The sequence below is a fragment of the Botryllus schlosseri genome, chromosome 12, assembly GCF_051294905.1.
Source record: "Botryllus schlosseri isolate E-star chromosome 12, Bs_hap1, whole genome shotgun sequence".
In the NCBI taxonomy this organism is placed as follows: Eukaryota; Metazoa; Chordata; class Ascidiacea; order Stolidobranchia; family Styelidae; genus Botryllus; species Botryllus schlosseri.
In genome coordinates, this window is record NC_137247.1 from 25,807,423 (window position 1) to 25,826,260 (window position 18,838).

At 40.4% G+C, this 18,838-nt stretch overlaps 2 protein-coding genes, 1 long non-coding RNA gene and 1 pseudogene across 4 annotated transcripts in view; 2 read left to right on the plus strand and 2 right to left on the minus strand.

The window, feature by feature from the left end:
* Positions 1 to 18,838, plus strand: part of LOC145452817 (kynurenine--oxoglutarate transaminase 3-like) — a 151,520-nt gene that overhangs the window by 46,695 nt on the left and 85,987 nt on the right. The window lies entirely within an intron of this gene.
* LOC145452825 (uncharacterized) lies at positions 3,568 to 6,505 on the minus strand. The gene has a single exon (XM_080330971.1). The coding sequence runs from the start codon at positions 5,812 to 5,814 to the stop codon at positions 4,912 to 4,914; it is 903 nt and encodes a 300-aa protein (XP_080187097.1). The 5' UTR covers positions 5,815 to 6,505; the 3' UTR covers positions 3,568 to 4,911.
* Positions 10,731 to 11,422, plus strand: LOC145452511 (uncharacterized). Its single transcript, XR_013919402.1, has 2 exons — positions 10,731 to 10,988; positions 11,044 to 11,422. It is a non-coding gene; the product is annotated as an uncharacterized LOC145452511 (long non-coding RNA).
* Positions 15,128 to 17,447, minus strand: LOC145452762 (uncharacterized; annotated as a pseudogene).

Below are 18,838 nucleotides of genomic sequence, written 5' to 3' on the forward strand. Positions count from 1 at the left end.
GAATGCTATTTCTATTATGGATATCCAAATATCATATAGTACTTAAATAGCTGGTTCGTGGTACAGAACTTGAATATAGCTTTCAATACAACATCCATTGTAGCAGTATATTTATTAAACTCGAAGACTTTTCGGGTGCCTCTTTTCAAGAGTTATCGGCACACTGAAGGGATTTAAACAGATTTAAAAGCAAAACCAAAAAGGCAAAGTATGACGCAACAATCAAAATCACAGACCATGAAATTCGCATCGTATCAATGGCAACAATAACAAACTACGAAGTATACGGACATAGAGAGAGACAGTTTTTATTGAGCAAAAAATTACATTCAAAAACAAAATACATGTTGCAGCGATACGGTTCCTTAGGGACCATCTAGTCGGCTGCAGCGATGGAGTACAAAATTCGTCTTTTAATAGAGTCTGGCGTCAAGAATAAATTAAAAACAGGTAGAACAGTGGTAAGTTGGAACAACAACAGAGTAACAGGCAACAATAATAAAGAAGTAAACTAAAGAATGAAATGCAATGAAAACAAAAAATAAATAGAAGATGGATAAATGTACAGTGTTGTCAGTTCAAATTATGAAAAAGAAACAATTTGGCAACATAAGATTATCAAATCCAATATACGGCAATACGGCAATTACAATGTAAATCTAACTAACTTCAATATGACAAGAGTAAATGAGATTTAAATTCGCGACAAAAGGCTGAAAAAGACATTTTCCTCATGGCTAGAGGAATGTCATTCCATATTTTTGGTCCATGATATATGATTGATCTGCGGCACTTACTATTCGTCACACGAGATACAAATAATTTTTTTGAAGTCGAAGACCGAGTACGGTGTGTATGTACGACACTAGATGGCGTGAACATATCACTAAACAAACTTGGGAGATCACCTCGATCATACTTATACATCAATTTAGCAACCTCCAGAGTGCAAAGGTCCTTTACTTTCAAGATGTTCAGGGATTTATATTTTGGGGAGAGTCGTTCCCTTTCTTTCATACCACTGATGTATTTAATTGCCAAATTTTGAAGTACTTCGATTTTCGAATAGTACGTTTTGCAGCTAAGTCCCCAGAAGACTATGCCATAACTGAGCTGACTATGAAAGAGTGAGAAATATAAATTTCTAAGCACAGGTCTTGGGAGACTGTGTCTTAGACGAGAAAAAATCCCTACAACCCTGGAAAGTTTCGTAGTAATTTTATCGATATGGGATTTCCATGATAAATTATCGTCAATGTGAATTCCAAGGTACTTCACACAGGAGATGGGGTTCACATTTGTATTATTCAGATTCAAAAATGGAGAGAAGAATGTAACAGGACTAGGCTTTTGGTTAATGATTAGAATTTGTGTTTTAGACGGATTTAGGAGTAGCTTGTTCGCATTCATCCAGGAACTTATTCGATGCATTTGAGTGTGAACTAATTCTTGCAAGATTGGAAGAGAGGAAGCCGAGACATACAAGCATGTGTCATCCGCAAAAAGTGTCGTGTGAAAAGGAGAGCATGCGATCAAGTCATTCAAGTATATATTGAACAGTAAGGGTCCAAGGACCGATCCTTGTGGGATGCCACAGGTAACTAACGATGAAGCAGACTTGACAGAAGATAGATCATCAACATATTGCATGCGGTGTGATAGATAAGATTTTATTAGATTGTGCTGAGAGCCTCTCACCCCATATCGAAATAGTTTATCGAGTAAAAGACTGTGGTTTACTGTGTCAAAAGCGTTTTGAAGGTCCAGAAAAATACTACAGCCAACTTCATTTTTAGATATTGTTGAATAATATTGAAGAAGAAGGTTGAGTACTGCTTGGTTAGTATTGCAGTTGGTACGAAAGCCAAATTGGTTAGGGTACAGTCATAGGCGCCGAACGCTAATTTTGCTTAGGCATGCGAGTTCGATGACGTCACAAAGGAAGACGTCGTGATCCGACGGAATTGATAATTAGGGATAATATAGCATCAATTCATGAGGGTTAAGTGCCTGCATAAATGCCGATTATGCAATATCTGCGTGTTAACAAACTTGCGCGTATGATAAGCTTGTCGACGAGTCCGGAAGTGCTGTCAATTAGCGAGTCCCGATCGCTAGCGAACAATTAAATACGCCGCTTATCAACGCGTATTATGTAACCTCAGCGACGATTTGCGCAAGGCAAAATGTCAGAGTTGTTATGGAATCTGTTTTATAATGGCACCAATTTCAGGTTGTTCAAACCTTTCCCGTCTTTTACAACTCAAGCCTTGACAGTTGACACACATCTTCCGATAGTAATGTTTAGGTATTAGCAGGATTCACTTACGCATGCACGGCGCACTCACAATCGCACATGTCTGCGGACATTCGATGCCATTCAGGTCAGCGATGTCGCTCTTTAATTACAATCGCTAACCAACAAACACCTAACGGCATTGTCACCAAGCCATCGAAAGATTGGAGCTAACGCATGCTAGGCTCGAGAGATGGGAGCCAACGCATGCTCATTGCTCACCTCTAGACGCGATAGTTGGCCAGCGATGATATCCTTCGTACCAGGCCTGTTGCAGATGCGATTGTGTAGGCAAGCGATAATATCGTGTGCGCCAATGCAGATGCGAATGTGCAGGAAGCGATGGCACCGGGCCTACTGCTGATGTGATTGTTCATCATGCTCAAGCGAGTGAAACTAGGCTTGTAGGAGACGCGATAAAGCAGGCAAGCGTCCCAAGCGATGATTGCCGAACGCACGGCAATCAATGACACAATTTCGCGATCATCTCAGCGGGAGATCGCGTCGCGTTACATTGTGCACAGACAAATCTTGTTAATTGGCAACGCGCTTGTAGCTAATTGGCCGCGCGCAACGGGTTACCTCGCTCACATAAGCGGTAGCAGGTAATGTCGTAAACGGAAATACATTGCGATTCGTTCTAAATAACACAATCGGGGATTATGCCGATTCATGCCAAACCGAATTCTAGGCATGCCGCATGCCTAAAAAAATGTCTAGGCATGCCTGGCATGCCTTGCATGCCCAGGTTCGGCGCCTATGGGTACAGTAGAGGTTCAAAGTACTTATATAGACGTGTATGGATGAGCTTCTCAAACACTATAGCCATGCAAGATAAGATGGATATAGGCCTATAGTTAGACATATTACTTTTGTCCCCTTTTTTATAAACTGGAACCACCCTTGCATATTTAAGTGAGTTAGGAGGGAAAATTCCATTTTCTACACACTGATTGAAGAAGTGGCAGATGTATGGTGTAATAGCTGGTGTTATTACTTTGAGCAGTTCAACTGGTAACTTATCGTAACCCTCTGCCTTCCCACCCTTCATATTTCTAATTATATCATGAATTTCTGGTTCATTGGCAGGCACCATAAACATGCTGTTAGCATTGCTCTGGAATGGAGGCAAGATGCATCTGTTGTGCGAATTTTTACACTTCAAAGCAAGATTTGGACCAATTGATGTAAAATATTTGTTGAAAGTGCATGCTATAGATGCAGGATCAGATATCACCAGCCCATTTTCATCATTAATTTGGGATGGTTTGGTTGATTTATGTGAGCAAGGATTGATGAGATTCTTTATCCCACGCCACATCTGTTTTTGATTTGAGCTATGTTGATTGAAATATTTGTGAAAGTATGATTTTTTTGCCTTGAATTTGATCTGGTTTAATTTATTTGCATATGTTTTATACTTGATTCGGTCTAATTCAATACCATTTGTGATCCATTTACGATGAAGTTTATTCCTTTTCTTAATGGAGCGCAGAATACCTGGAGTGATCCAGGGTTTGAGATGTAACTTGCGTTGTCTACGTGTAAGGCGCTGGATAGGAATGTGTTTGTTGACTAGGTCAGTGATCTGAGATAGAAAGCTCTCAAACTGAGCATCAAGATTTTCTTTGGTGAGCGGCTGTAGATCATTACCAGGAAAATAGTCGAATGATTCAACTAATAATGAAGTCTTGGACTCCATTGTAGGTAGTCTTTTATAAACATAACTACTTTTAAATGGTGGAGATTTGGTAACAACATCGGCCAAAACTGGATAATGGTCTGTAAGATCATTCCAGATAACCAAAGGATGAATAGGGCACGCAGTTAAGTTGGTGTATATGTGATCAAGTAGTGTTGCAGAGTGATGAGTTACTCGAGTCGGTAAAGTGATAAGAGGAGCTGTACCGTGAGAGTTCAAAATATTCAAATGGTCAAGAGTTCCCGTTGTAGTAGATAGTAAGTAGATATTCAAGTCTCCGAGGATGAAAAAAGTTTTCATTTGAGAATTTAGTAATGACAAGGTGCGGCCCAGTTCCGCAGAGAAATCTGAGAAGGAGTGACTTGGATGTCTATAGATAACACCAACTATGAAAGAGGGCGAATTGCCGATAGGATGAGCTATTTTGGCCCATATTTGCTCTACACCATTAACATCTAGGTCATAAGTATCTGTCAGCGAAACTGGATAAGTCGATTTTATGTAGAGGCCGACACCACCAGCATTTGTAGGGGATGGTGAATGATAGAAATCGAAACCATCAAGATTAAGATCAGGAGCATCTGTATTGGGTAACTTAGTTTCGGATATTCCTATAATAGATGGTGCATTATGCAGGCTATAAATCATGTCGCTAAGGTCATCAATATGACTAGCTAGAGATCTAAGATTGAGGTGCATTAGAGTAACTTTTTCACGGTGCCCTATGTCATCCAGTTTATGTGCAATGTCATCAATGTCGGAGGAGTAACACTCAAATACATTGCTGAAGTTAAATTTGGAAATGTCTAGCATTTGATTATCATGAGGAGTAGCAATTACCGTATCATGTCGTGATGATGTGGAGGACATCTTTGAGAGTTATTTCTTGATAAAATGGACATCTGTACTGAAGTCACTTGATCTTCTGTAAGTCACTTTCATTGCATACTTGAAGAATCGATGCATCGTCATTCTTTCTCACCAGAACTCTTCCAAACTTTGTCCAGAGGTATGAGTAGCCATGATCCCTTTTCAATTTCCTGGCATCGAAGAAGAGTTGGCGGTTCTTTTCAGTCAGGTTTTCAATAATGAAGACTTTGTCCATGTCAGGAATCCTTGGTGTGTCGGTCGAATTTTTTAGGTTATGGCGGCTTGAATAAACATTGTTTCGGATTTTTCTGGAGGAAAACTTGACTATTATTGGTGGAGGCTTGGATAAAGTCTCATCAGCATGAAATTTTCGATGTGAGAACGAAATGTCGGATTCGCTCAAGGTAATATTCAATTTGGATACAACTTCATTGATCCAGGAGTTAGTATCCTCTTTTTGAGTTGCTGCAATCCCATGAAATTCCAGGATATCCATTCTGCATTGACGATCTATTTCTTCCATTTTATTGGTTAGTTTTTCAATTACTGCAGATTGACTTTGTATCATTTCTTCGTGATCTTTGATGAGCTTTTTGTTATCTTTCAATGTCATTGAGTTGATTTCAATTCGCTTTTCGAATTCATCAAATTTATCGGTAATAAAGTTCTGACTTCTTTTTATTTCGTCCAGTTCTAATTTCAGATCTTTGATGGATGAATTGACTTCCAAAAGAGATTTTTGTAGATCAGGATTGGATAAATGGAAGTTTCCTTCTTTGCAAACTTCATCAAGACAGTTCTTGATGATAGTTGGAAGTTCCGTACGAATTTGCTGCAGTACGCTCTGGTGTTGGGTACCGGTAGTCACATCAGAATTGTTGGCAGACTTTTGTTTGCTTCCATGTCCAGCAGAAGACCCAGTGGGCTTGTCACAGGACTTCGTCATAGTATTTAACGTAAGACTAGTATTGTTTTAGTTAAATCTTATAACAACCAAATACTCCAATCAGTACGGTACTATAGTAGCAGCACAATTTGTAAATAAACAATGACACGCACGGAACAACACGCACTAATGAGAAATTTGTAGGTTATAGAGGAAATCTTTCTGTCTACATAAAATAGGTTTGCTCAACTGAATAATAGTAGACTCCAACACTTTTAAATGAAACACAGACCTACCACGCGCAAGGTTTTCGCTCAGATGCTGACCGATTGACGAAGCATATGCTTGGTAATCATCATAGCAGTCTGTTTTTGCAGCCAATTTGCACTGACGTGTGAGCTCCGTGCGATCATTTGCGCATGTTTTTGACCGAATCAATTTTGGGATATGCTGCTTAATACGCTCAAAAAATCTTTTGAGATGTACGTCCTACATACCTACTATCACAGTGGCACTTGTATTGGTAAACAACATTACTTGCATCAAAGGCAGGAAGTACATCTTTTCGAGAGTTGGGTAACAAGGGTTTCGTCGTGTACACTACATGCGTGTTAACGCTGTAGTAGCAACGGTGAACAGCCGATTTAATAAGCTTTTCAAATCGGCTAGACACGTTACCTAGCCAAGGTAGGTGTAAAAATGCCGGGCATTTTTCTGGGCCATATTTTGGAGCTGTATCCGATTTTTTCAATACCCTGGAGAGAATCAAGTGGATATCATCCAATTCGCGTGACAGTTTATCCAGTGAGCAGAGGCGCAAGGCGCGATTAACGCGAGATGAAATGAGGTTTAATTTACGCCGCTTCGGGCAGAATGAATCCCAACGAATATAATGACCAGTGAAAGTAGGTTTTCTGTACACCGACGTTAAAAACGTTTGTCCTGATCTCTCTACTAAGACGTCTAAAAAGGGAAGGGCAGCATCAGTTTCCTTTTTCATGGTAAATTGTAGAGCTGGATGGAGACAATTCAATTTTTCGAAGAAATTATTACACTCTCGCTCATTTTTAAAGGCAACAAAGGTGTCATCGACATATCTAAAATAGAGGAGAGGCTTTGCGACGTTTTCAAACAATTTCTTTCATGGTATCCCACGAATATATCGGCCAGACTAGGTCCCAACGGTAAACCCATCGCAATACCGTTACATTGACGGAACATCGTGTCATTGAAGCTGAATTCAACGCTACTAGTAGCAGTTTGCAACAATTCAAGAAATATTCAAGAAAGATGTACTTCCTGCCTTTGCGAATTTGCGAACTTCCTGCCCATGATCTTGATTGTTGCGTCATACTGTGCCTTTTTGGTTTTGCTTTTAAATCTGTTTAAATCCCTTCAGTGTGCCGATAACTCTTGAAAAGAGGCACCCGAAAAGTCTTCGAGTTTAATAAATATACTGCTACAATGGATGTTGTATTGATATCATATAGTAAATTATCATATATATATTGTTCCTTGTTTGTTTGTTTGTTGTTGCTGTCATTAAACTCGGCATTATGTGTATCTTAGGGTTGCCATACGTCCGGAATTTCACTGTTCAAACTTGCGTCCGGGAGGAATTTCTAAAATATGTTTAGTGTCCGGAATTTTGAAGACTTGACGTAGGCTCATAATTTTTTCGTAAATTAACATGAAAACATTATTTTTGGGAATATTTATGCTGATGCATCTTTTTCTTCGCGCTGCGCGCGATTTACTATCACATATATTGGTTTTAATATGGGGACTTCCACCCTCGCAAAAAGTGCAATAAAATATAAATAAAAACAACCTTAATTTACTGGAATAAGCCTAATTGTAATCGCAACATAGGAGAACATTCTCCTAGAGGTCGTAAAGGTCGTTTAAATGCTATATTCAATGATAGTGGTTCCAAACTTGGCGGTCGTTTGCCTTTTATTCTGGGGTTCGCGAATATGATGAACGTTATCAAAATAGCCCGTGAGTAAGTCTGGGCAAAGGTGCTGACTTCTTTTAGTAATCAGCTCGTCAAATTTTGATCCGCGCCACGGAACATTTTCAAATTGGAGATGGAGTCGTGACCATAAATGGTTGGAAACCACTGAATGTGGGGTGTTTATAACGCTCCGTGGTGCGCACCGGCATAAGGCTGATAAACAATCTTATGAATATGACTTACCGATGTACAATTACGCTCCCTGTATTTTTGAACTCATCATCCTCCGCCAGCTCTACCACTAACTCTGATCATGTGGGCGTACCACTAACTCTGATCATGTGGGCGGAGAGTATAATAACTATAGTAGCTATATAGGAATATATGGAACAATCAATATTATTGACATAATTCATTCAAAAAATCTAACGACCAGATGCATATACAAACCAGAATTATATAGCAACCCTCCCCCCATCCCCCCAGAAGTTGCATCGATTAACCTATGATGGGCTAAAAATAATTGTTTATTTGGGTGGGAAGGGGCTGAAAAATGTGGTTTGGTTCCCGGTTAAACAACACATAGCCACATACATACTCCTGAACCGGATCGTGACCACCTCTGGTCTATGAGCAAAGCTTTGCTAGTGTGACGTCATAACTCATTTTGAAATCCTCTAGTGGGCGCTAAAGAGTGTCCGGAATTTGTGTCATAGAAATATGGTAACCCTAGTGCAGGGGTTCTCAACCCGCGGCCCGCAGAGGCTTTTTCTGTGGCCCGCGAGATCTTTCAATATGATCGCAATTACTACCGGCACAGTATTGTTGCATACGGTATCAATTTAGCTACTAAAGCTCTCTTATCGCTCCGTCTGTGTTTCGTTTGATTTATTCTCATTCTTCAATGTTTTCTGGTTTCTTGATATGGTCGAGTTTAGATTCTTATTTTTCTGAATAGGTCTTCGGACAGCTCCATCTCGAGTTACACATATCACCTGATCTTAGAAAAAAGCGTTACTAGCTAGGTCTCAGGCTAAGCAATCCATATTTTGAGGCATTGTTGAGATTGCCGACGACGTTAAAAACGCATGGTTCAAAATTGCTTGGTATATCGCTAAACCCATGAAATCGGTTAGAAAAGGTGTTTCTCCAACAAAACGTTACTATACTGTGCGAATCTCCGCTGTTTCCGGAATTTAGCAGCAAGGACAACTTCACCTAACAAATTTCGAAGCTGCAGTTGTCTGATTCAACCGTGACAAGAAGAGTAACAGCAATGTCAGTTAATCTTTTGTCGCATGTTTTGAAACACGTTGCCCCGTAGACTACTTTAACCTAGCATTGGACAAAGTCTACGGACATTGCAACGCTAATTGTATTGGGGTATTCTATCAGAGTGGATATATTTGTACACGTAATGCTGGCTGGGCAAACGTGGGGAGAGCGGACTAGCAAACAACATCAATCTAACAAAGCTGACTTCTGTAACTATTGGTGCAGGGCATCAGCCATGGAAGGAAAGGAGAATGGTTGATTGGTTTGCTCAGAAATTACCCCGGACATGAGACTTCTTCTCATATCACTGAGAGCCCAAAGTGACAATGGCCTCTGTAAAGAAAAAGTTACCGTAGTTTTATACTTGCTCGCTCACGCATTGAAACAGAGAGTTCAGTTCTCTGGTGCAAGGGTTTGAAGGTGCACATACCGACTTGGGAACGAATGCAATGCACGCTCCATGAAGGGATTTACTTGTTCCGTCGGAAGATAACACAATCACTAGAAACAGCAACTGAAAGCTTACGAACGCTGTCCATTATGCTGTAGAATGCATACAAACTAAATGCTAGGCTATATTAGCCTAAATATAATAGTATAGTCCACAAATATACGGTAATATAATGTTCTGCGGCCCGCAGCGCTTTTTGCTGTTAAAATGCGGCCCGTTACGCAAGGAAAGTTGAGAACCCCTGCCCTCAACAGGGGTTAAACCCGCTCAGAGGCCAAACACCAGACGCCAAACGCCGCGCGGCGGCCGAATGTCTACACGGCGTTTGGCGGCTGAACTGTTGACGCTAGATGGCGTTTGGCGGCCACAGTTTTGAGACGCCGAGTCGCTATACGGCGTTTGGCGTCCGAAATGTGAGACGCCGTGTAGCTACTTGGCGTCTCAAAACTGTAGCCGCCAAACGCCATCTAGCGTCTAGGATGTTATTTGAGGGTAGTCACGCTCACGAAGGATTGCTAAAGGGTCGAAGTTGGGAGCTTTAACGCCGACAAACAAAAGATGTCTGCTACACTATGGTAGACGTCTTTCGATGCTTATGATTACCGAGTTTCCTTGCAGCAATGACAGCGATTGCTCTAGCTGAGGATTTGACACACCTCATTAGAATCATAAGAGTTCAAGAACTTAATTGTGTTCTCTGCGAAATCAAAACGTCAGAAAAGCTAGATGAGCATATCGAGGCGGTACACTGCTGGGCTCATCGTGTACCTCACGCTGTCGACAACGAAGTGCAAGGTGTGTAAATATTTTACCCGAGTATAGCCATGTTGCATTCCTCAGTGAAGAATCTCTACTTGATTGTGATTTAGGGGTAATTGACTGAGTGTTAAAAAGCTTGATATTATCATGGCTTTCGATTACTTGAAAACTGGAATTCATTTAAAATAAATTGATATATTCTGTATTAGTGTAATGTGTGTATATACTCTTTCAGATATCTGACGTTGAATCAAATATGGTTCTACTATGCGATCCAATGGGCCACGAGGATCGCTATGGGAATGTCTTGCAACAGTTTGAGTAAGTCGATGAGGTCGTATTCAAGAGACATATTTCATTTCTGTATTAATCCAGCGAATTTATACGAACGTACTCAAGAAGAGAATCAGCTGCAAGATATACAGGATTAATAAGGACCGGTGTTCAAAATGACGGATTTTATTGTGGAGTCCTTGCGTTGAAGGTTTGTGATGCGTTCATGTATTAAGATTTGAGAAAATTGATTTGCAAACTTTCATTTAATAGGCCGCCAAACTCTACTTGACCACTGGATCCCATATGGCAACCTTAATTTTAATCATTCTCGACGAGCTTGCGAAAGCTACCGCCAGCAGTTCGGTCAAATCTTGCTTGATGCGACGGGTATGTTGGTCCATGTCAGATGCAAACCACATTAAATACGTGCATGTTTTTCCTGCAGATGTGAAAGAATTGGGAGATTATTGCATTAAATGCAGTAGTCAAGACCACCCAAAAAAAGACATGAAATGGGTATGCAATTACGAGATTACATTTGTCAGGTATATTGATTCTAACTCGTTTCCAGGTTGCGTGTGACGGCTGTGGTCGATGGACACACGAGGACTGTTGCCCGGGACAGCAGATACCTGATCCTGATGATGATTTTTATTGCATGATATGTACTGTGTGAATTATTTCTTAACGACGTTTATACTGTGGTTCCACTGCTAATTTATCAATGTTTACTGTGGTTTGATTGCTTATTTCTCTGACTTTTACTGTGGTACCACTGCTTATTTCTTAATGACTTTTAACTGTTCCAATGCTTTTTTCTCAGTCATTTTTACTGTGGTTCCACTGCTCATTTCTTAATGACTTTTACCGCGGTTTCATTGCCTTCTGCTGTGGTTCCGTTGGCTATTTCATATTGTGGTATTGCAGTTTCATTACATACTGTATCTGCAGACTTGGGTCTGAAATTCATTGCTAGTGTACAAATATGGGGTGGTGACAGGGTTGTAACCAAGTCACTAGGTTTCAAGAAGTCAAGTCGAGTCGTATTCAATTCACCGGCGAGTCAAGTCCGAGAGCAATGGGTCGAGTACAAGTCATGGTGTTTACTGTTCCCCATCGAGTTCAGCTTCAGATCACTTCTGTGGAACTCGCGGGGGCGATATCGAAAGCCTCGGATAATTTTTAAGTTTATTTTTTCCATTCTAAACATGGTTATTGTAACAGATAAAAGGCAGGTTTGGGCATATTTTTCATTTATCAGTCCTGATATACCATTCCTGGATAAGTCATACAATGAGTAAATCCCTTTTCAAGAAAATGACTCGAGTCATCAAAAAAATTGTGAGTCGAGTCGTGACAAGCAATTGCTAATAAATAAATAAATACAGTCCATCCTCAAGATTACCGGATAACGACTGACCTATCGATCTCGCTTCCCATGACACGCCGCCCTATTCTTGTCGCTTTCTTTTTATCTATACTGTCTTCTTTACTTTAATTCAGTGTGCATGCCTCCTCTTTACATCGCCTAGGCCAAGGTGGGTGTCTGATTCCATAGAAAAATCCAAGTCGCTTCGACATCTTCCTGTCTATTCATTGTATCGCATTTTTGTGGTGTATTGAACTGATAAAATTGCTAATAAACCAATGATGATGATGATGATGACTCGATTCATTGCAACCCTGGGCAGTGATACAATAATTTGATACAGCTGAACATGCAATAGATAATTTGGGATTCTGCCACCGCTTATTATGACAAAAATTTAACAATATGCAATCTTAGATATCATATAGTCGCGCCATGAAAGGATTTAGCCTCTGCTCAGTTACCAGACGCCAAACGCCGTATAGCTACTCGGCGTCTCAACATGACAGACGCCAAACGCCGTATAGCTACTCGGCGTCTCACCATATCAGACGCCAAACGCCGTATAGCTACTCGGCGTCTGAACATAACAGAGGCCAAACGCCGTATAGCTACTCGGCGTCTGAACATAACAGACGCCAAACGCCGTATAGCTACTCGGCGTCTGAACATAACAGACGCCAAACGCCGTACAGACATTTGGCCGCCGCTCGGCGTTTGGCCTCTGAGCGGGTTTAACCCCTACTCCCTGCCCTAGTGTATCTGTATATATACAATTGTAGTTTGAACTATATTGCATTACTTTTTTATCAAACTATATTGCATTACTTTTTTATCACAACATCTATTGCAATATTATAGAATAGAAACGTGGAATAGCAACGACGGATTTTCAGCTTCGTTCCGCTTCGCTGAAGCTTTACTCAGACTTATTTTACGGCAGCTCTTGTAGGATTTCAGGCAATCCAAAAGTTGTGTTCCAAAGCTCAGAATTTACTGAATCTGGTCTTGATCGAAAGCTACTATCGCACTGATTCCGAAATTATGAATCAAAATATGGTCAGGCCCCGTACTTGGATGAAAAACTACCCCCAACGTCTGAAATCTGCATTGTTCAGAACAATTGGATGACCGCAAAACAATGACGATAACAATGACTCATTGCGGCTCTTCGATTGTTCGGACAATGCCGATAATTCAGACTTGGAGGGCGAATTCTAAGTGGTTCAGTGCCTGATCATATTTTCATTTACATTTTCGGTGTCAGTGTAGCTTTCGATCAAGACCAGATTCAGTTAATTCTGCGCTCTGGAAGACGCCTTTTGGATTGTCAGAAATCCTACAGTAGCTGCCGTAAAATAAGTCTGAGTAAAGCTTCAGCGAAGCGGAACGAAGCAGCAAAATCGGTCGTTGCCATTCCACATTTACATTCTATAATGGAACAATTAAAAGGTCAGCAAGTGTCATGCGAATGCTATTTGTAGTTAGTTAGTCTGTCTGTGTATGTGTTGTGTAGGTTAGTCTTACTCGGCGCTTGCGTAATCTCTACCACGAAATCATAACGCTAGATACTAAGGATGCCCTGATGATTGATTCGTGGCAGAGGGACGATTCTTAGTTCGCGTACATTTTGTAAAATGATCATTGGAATGCAAAAATAAATAAAACATTTGTTACCACACTTCAAGTCACGGCTCACTGGCAAACCTCTCGCGGCACCTACACGTCAGAAAGCACGGCTGTCGGGAAATTCATGTGACCAATTGACCATCATGAAGTTACTTTTGACGTTGGAAAACGCCACTGTGGCGTCATGTTGATATTAAGTCGCCAGCAGCCCTTGCCCCACCAACCGATATTGTCACGAGCCGCCACTGTATTGAGACATTTACATTTGCCAGTATGTTTCTCATTTCGATAAACCGCCAGTTTTTTTTGTTTTTGAAAATAAATTTCAAATTTCATTAGATAGTAGAACCTATCATTAGGACATACTGAGTCCACCTCCGTTTTTATGCTGAACTTCTATTGGTAGTGTTTCCTGCTGTACATTTATAATGGCTTCCACGTGCCATCAACCAGATATGAGAAGAGAAAGCGGTCAAGCACGAGTATGTTCATGCACAGTTGGGTAAGACATGACGTCATACCTCGCTACTTTACACCATAGTGAACTATATGGTGTCGACGCAAGCAAATCTCACGCTTCAGTGAAATTGTATCACGTCACAATTTATATTTGGCTACAGGCAATTTGACGGTCATTTTTGACCGGCTTGCCGAGCATTAAATTTGGTAAAACGGGTATCAATCGAAAGCTGACTCTCCACTGATTACGAAAATATAAATTTTATTCCGCTCGTGTCCCTGGAACTCCCACAATCAGCCTCGAATTTTTCATTGTTATGGAGATTGGCATCGGGACGTAACAATGGTGTCTGGCTCTTTTTCTCTTGAGCTACTCTCTCGTTTCGCCAGACAGCATTGTTACGTCCTGAGCTACTCTCTCGTTTCGCCAGACAGCATTGTTGCGTCCCAATGCCAATCTCCATAACCATGAAAAATTCGAGGCTGATTGTGGGAGTTCCAGGGCCACGAGCGGAATAAAATTTATATTTTCGTAATCAGTGGAGAGTCAGCTTTCGATTGATACCCGTTTTACCAAATTTAATGCTCGGCAAGCCGGTCAAAAATGACCGTCAAATTGCCTGTAGCCAAATGGAAATTGTGACGTGATACAATTTCACTGAGGCGTGAGATTTGTCTGTGTCGACACCATATAGGACACTATGTTTACACGGAAGCATCATTATAATAAATACATACAGTAACCCACGTAACGGGTAGAGGATTCTTTGACACCTGCTTTTCGCATCATTCTCCTGGGAACTTCTTCACAGTCAACTTTAATATAGCACCAGATACATATCTGATGACTTTCAGGTCGTCGTCGGTTATTAATACTTTCTTATATTTTGAAACTCCCCAGTCACCAGCTTCTTTTATTGCTCTGGGAACAACCAGCTTGAGCACCTGCTTTATTTGGCTTTCCGCTAATTCCAAGCAAATGTAAGTTTTCTGCATGAGAGCAGAATACAAGCAATTACTACTAAATAAATACTGTCCATCCTCAAGATTACCGGATTACGACTGACCTATCGATCTCGCTTCCCATGACATGCCGCCCTATTTCCAGAGATGCCACTGAGATATTTTGGAAAAACACAGATCTGAGCACTAAAAAAACCCAGATCTTGTATTTCGCCTAAATTACCATAATTCGCCTGTAATGAATAAAAAGAAAGGTGCGTTAGTCCTTTTGCGTCAATGCAATACGGCCAAACCTAATATTAGACAAAGATTTGACGAGGACAATGCAATTCAACAGTCATTCATGAAAGGTACAAAATTGCATACATCCGTTTAGCATACAATACATTTAGTTCAATTTGGAGAAAGCTTAAATGGCACAAATAATTATGCGACATGATCCAATTGCCTTCACTCAGAATCTTCGCCACTATCATCAACTCTCTGTCGCTTCAATCTTTCTTGATAACGGTGTCTACAAGCACCAGATGCAACATCCTTTACCAAATCTGGTTTAGGTGTCCAGTCGAAGCAGTTCTTCTGATGTCTCGATAAAGTCTGTTTTGCCAACAGTCTGTTCCTTACAGTATTGGTTTGAAGCCTGTTGGTTTTCTTTGTTTTGATATGATTTATGACAGAAAAGATTCTCTCCACGCAAGCCGATGAGTGCGGCAAAACTGTTAAGTGAGTCATGAACTCTGAGAGCAATTTGAATTTCGGAATGCCACAGCCATCTGTAATCCTGCGAACAGAATACCAAAAATCTGGAATAGATTTATGCGACAATGGTATGTTCTCAAATCTACGGAACAGTCTCCATTCATCATCTAATTTGTCCAACTCATCTTCTGTCACAAGATTTGGAAATTTTTGCGCAACGTCGATGATTGAAGATGGAGACTTTGCCGTGTCTGTGGCAATTTCATGATCAAGAATATGCAATTTTGCAATGATTCCATCTTTATGCAGAGGAAATCTGTTTTTAATTTGGTCACAAAGCTCAATCATGAAAGCCTGGCAGTCCCTTCAGAACATGAGGTCACCACAAGAAGGACTTATAGGTACCGAACACAGCATTGACATACATCGGCCACCAAGATATAGGTCCTTCAGTGGCTTATGCAGAAGCTGATTATTTGGGTCAATATCTGCGATATTGAATGAAGTCAGTATTTGGTCTTTGATGAAGCAGCCTAATATATCTCTATACTGAGAAATTATCATTGAATGGAGAACATGCAATCTGAAACTCTTCCGATTGAAATTCAGTATTCAGTCCATCAACCTTGTCCAAAATATAAGTCAAAAAAAGAAGCATGTGCTTGGTGCCATTGTTTTTCATAGTCTGATAGATCGCATTACTCCCTTCGACTTTGTCAGACAAAGATTCATTTTGGAAGTAGAGGATTAATGCATCCCATTGTTCAAGTATTGACTTGATTAAATTGCCACGCGAAAGCCAACGCGTTTGAGCCAATTTAGGAATTCGGTGCTGCTCTGTCTTCGATACCTCTTGCATTTCCGTGAATTCATGCAATCGCTTGCTGCTTCGTGAGAAGTAAGAGGATATGATATGTCTTTCATGAAGATTTCAAGGTATGATGGCAATACCTTTACTGCATGACTAGCACACAATGCAAATGAATGGCAAACACATCCCATAGTAAATAGGCCTACTGACGGAATTTCGTTCTTCAGCAAAGCTTGGAAGCCACTTTTTCGCCCCATCATTGTGGAACAATTATATGATATATCACTACCAAACCCAACAATATTGGAGATAGGTATCCCCTTTTCATCCAAAGTCCTTTTAACTGCCTCGTATAATCCTGCTGAAATTCCTGAATCAACGTCTACCGTATCTAGTAGCCTATCTGTAACATCTGATTTCACGGTGTCGGAAGTATCGCACGACAATGGCTAACACTTGGGACACTGATATATCTGTGCTTTCGTCAATGATCAATGAAAACTTCGAGTTTTTACAGATATCACTCATCTGCAGTTTTTCATGAAAAGCAATTCCTTCCTGAAGAATGTATGAAGCTTTTGTTTTGCTCATACATATCGACTTTGATATCTTATTATCACTGAAGGCATTTTTACAGACTTTCACCAAGTGATCGCACTGAGAAAATGGCACGTGGTGCTCTGCAATAAAAGCAGTAATCAGAAGTTCCGCTTTTGCCGTTTCCTCAGCCTCACTCGGTTTCCTCTTTTCCATGAATAAATCAATGCTCAGTGCAGATTTGGTTACTTTCATACTATGCATATGCTTGGCAGTTTTGCTATGTGCCAGTAGCATCGATTTATTGGCTTTTCTTATTTTTATCCCACAGCAAAACACAAAAACTGCATCCCTTCTCTTTCTCATCCTCCTTTAGCTACCCTTTCAGTTTCTCGTCGCTTAACCAACTCTTTTTGAAAGTCTGTGCATACCACTTTTTAACTTTTTTAGGACTTGGCATAACTGACTTGAGACTATAATAACGAATCCGGAGACCAAGTAATTCTTCAAATAGTTTCTATATGAAGAAATACCATACGGTAAATAGGCCTACATGTAATTGGTCCGCCACGCCACAGATCTGTGTCAGCGAGCGACTACATGCATGTAGGTAGGTATCAATAAAAGAATTAGAACTACCTTTGAGACTGGAATCAGACTGGTCTATGCCGGTTATACGTAGTAGTAAATCAGACTGGTCTATGCCGGTTATACGTAGTAGTAACTAGTAACTCTACTAATGTAGCGCTGTTATTGATTCGACTACGATTGACACTCTCTCGACTCGATAGTCAACAGTACACGCGTCGGAACCGCCAGTTGTATACGTAACAATGCAAATTGGATGATATATCTATCATCAATAGCGCACAGAAGTGTCTGCATTTCTGGATAATGTTACTTTGTCACTATAATTTCGAAACTCAAGACTCGAAGTTGAAAAAAACCCAGATTTTCAGGTAAAAAAAACAGAAACCCAGGTGATGCTCGAAAAACCCAGATCTGGGTGGAAAAACCCAGGAGTGGCATCTTTGCCTATTTCTTGTCGCTTTCTTTTTCTATGCTATCTTCTTGAGAGAGAGAGAGAATTCTTCTATTCGTCAACCATGAAATATAGTATGGGCAATATCCACAAACATTCATGTTCAATAGTATACATTTTTTAAAATATTTTCCTAACTATATTTTACACGGTATAGTCTGGGAGACCCGATAAGAACCGAAGTCTTCTAGGCCGGAGGCCTTTACTTTCATTCAGTGTGCATGTCTCCTCTTTACATCGCCTAGGTCAAGGTGGGTGTCTGATTCCATAGACTACTAGTCACTTCGACATCTTCCTGTCTTTTCATTGTATCCCATTTTTTGTGGTGTATTGAACTGATAAAATTGCTAACAAACCAATGATGATAATGACATCATCATATTTTTCTTATTTTGCAGTGATATACAGTTCGTTTAATATCCCGCAATATTTCTTTGTAAATGCGAGTTTTCTTTTTCACCGGTATTCCCGAAGTGCATATTCCAGTGTCCAATAGGCCTGTTTATTTTTGGATTTCTCCAAAAATAACAAAAATAGCTTAGTTTTGGATGTCTTCAAATTTTATTTTTGGAGAATCTCCAAAAATAAGAAATGAAGGTGTTTATAGCCCTAATACTACATAGAAAACTTCACCGAAAGTATGTTATTATCATGTATTCATGTTCTTCAACACATCGACATCATCAGTGATCTTGATCTAACTTTCTAATACTTTCGTCACAAAGTCTTTGACCTGGAGAATGCCCTCCAAATAAAAATCAGTGGGTGACGCCCGGACGAGACCTTTCTCCCAGTTGATTTTCGAGAAATCGGCTTCGACCGTCGCAGTTGTGGGAAATATCGAGCCATGTGGGTCC

Bases quoted from the DNA above. Each gene is read 5' to 3' on its own strand.
- LOC145452825 (XM_080330971.1), bottom strand. From the start codon at position 5,814: ATGACGAAGTCCTGTGACAAGCCCACTGGGTCTTCTGCTGGACATGGA.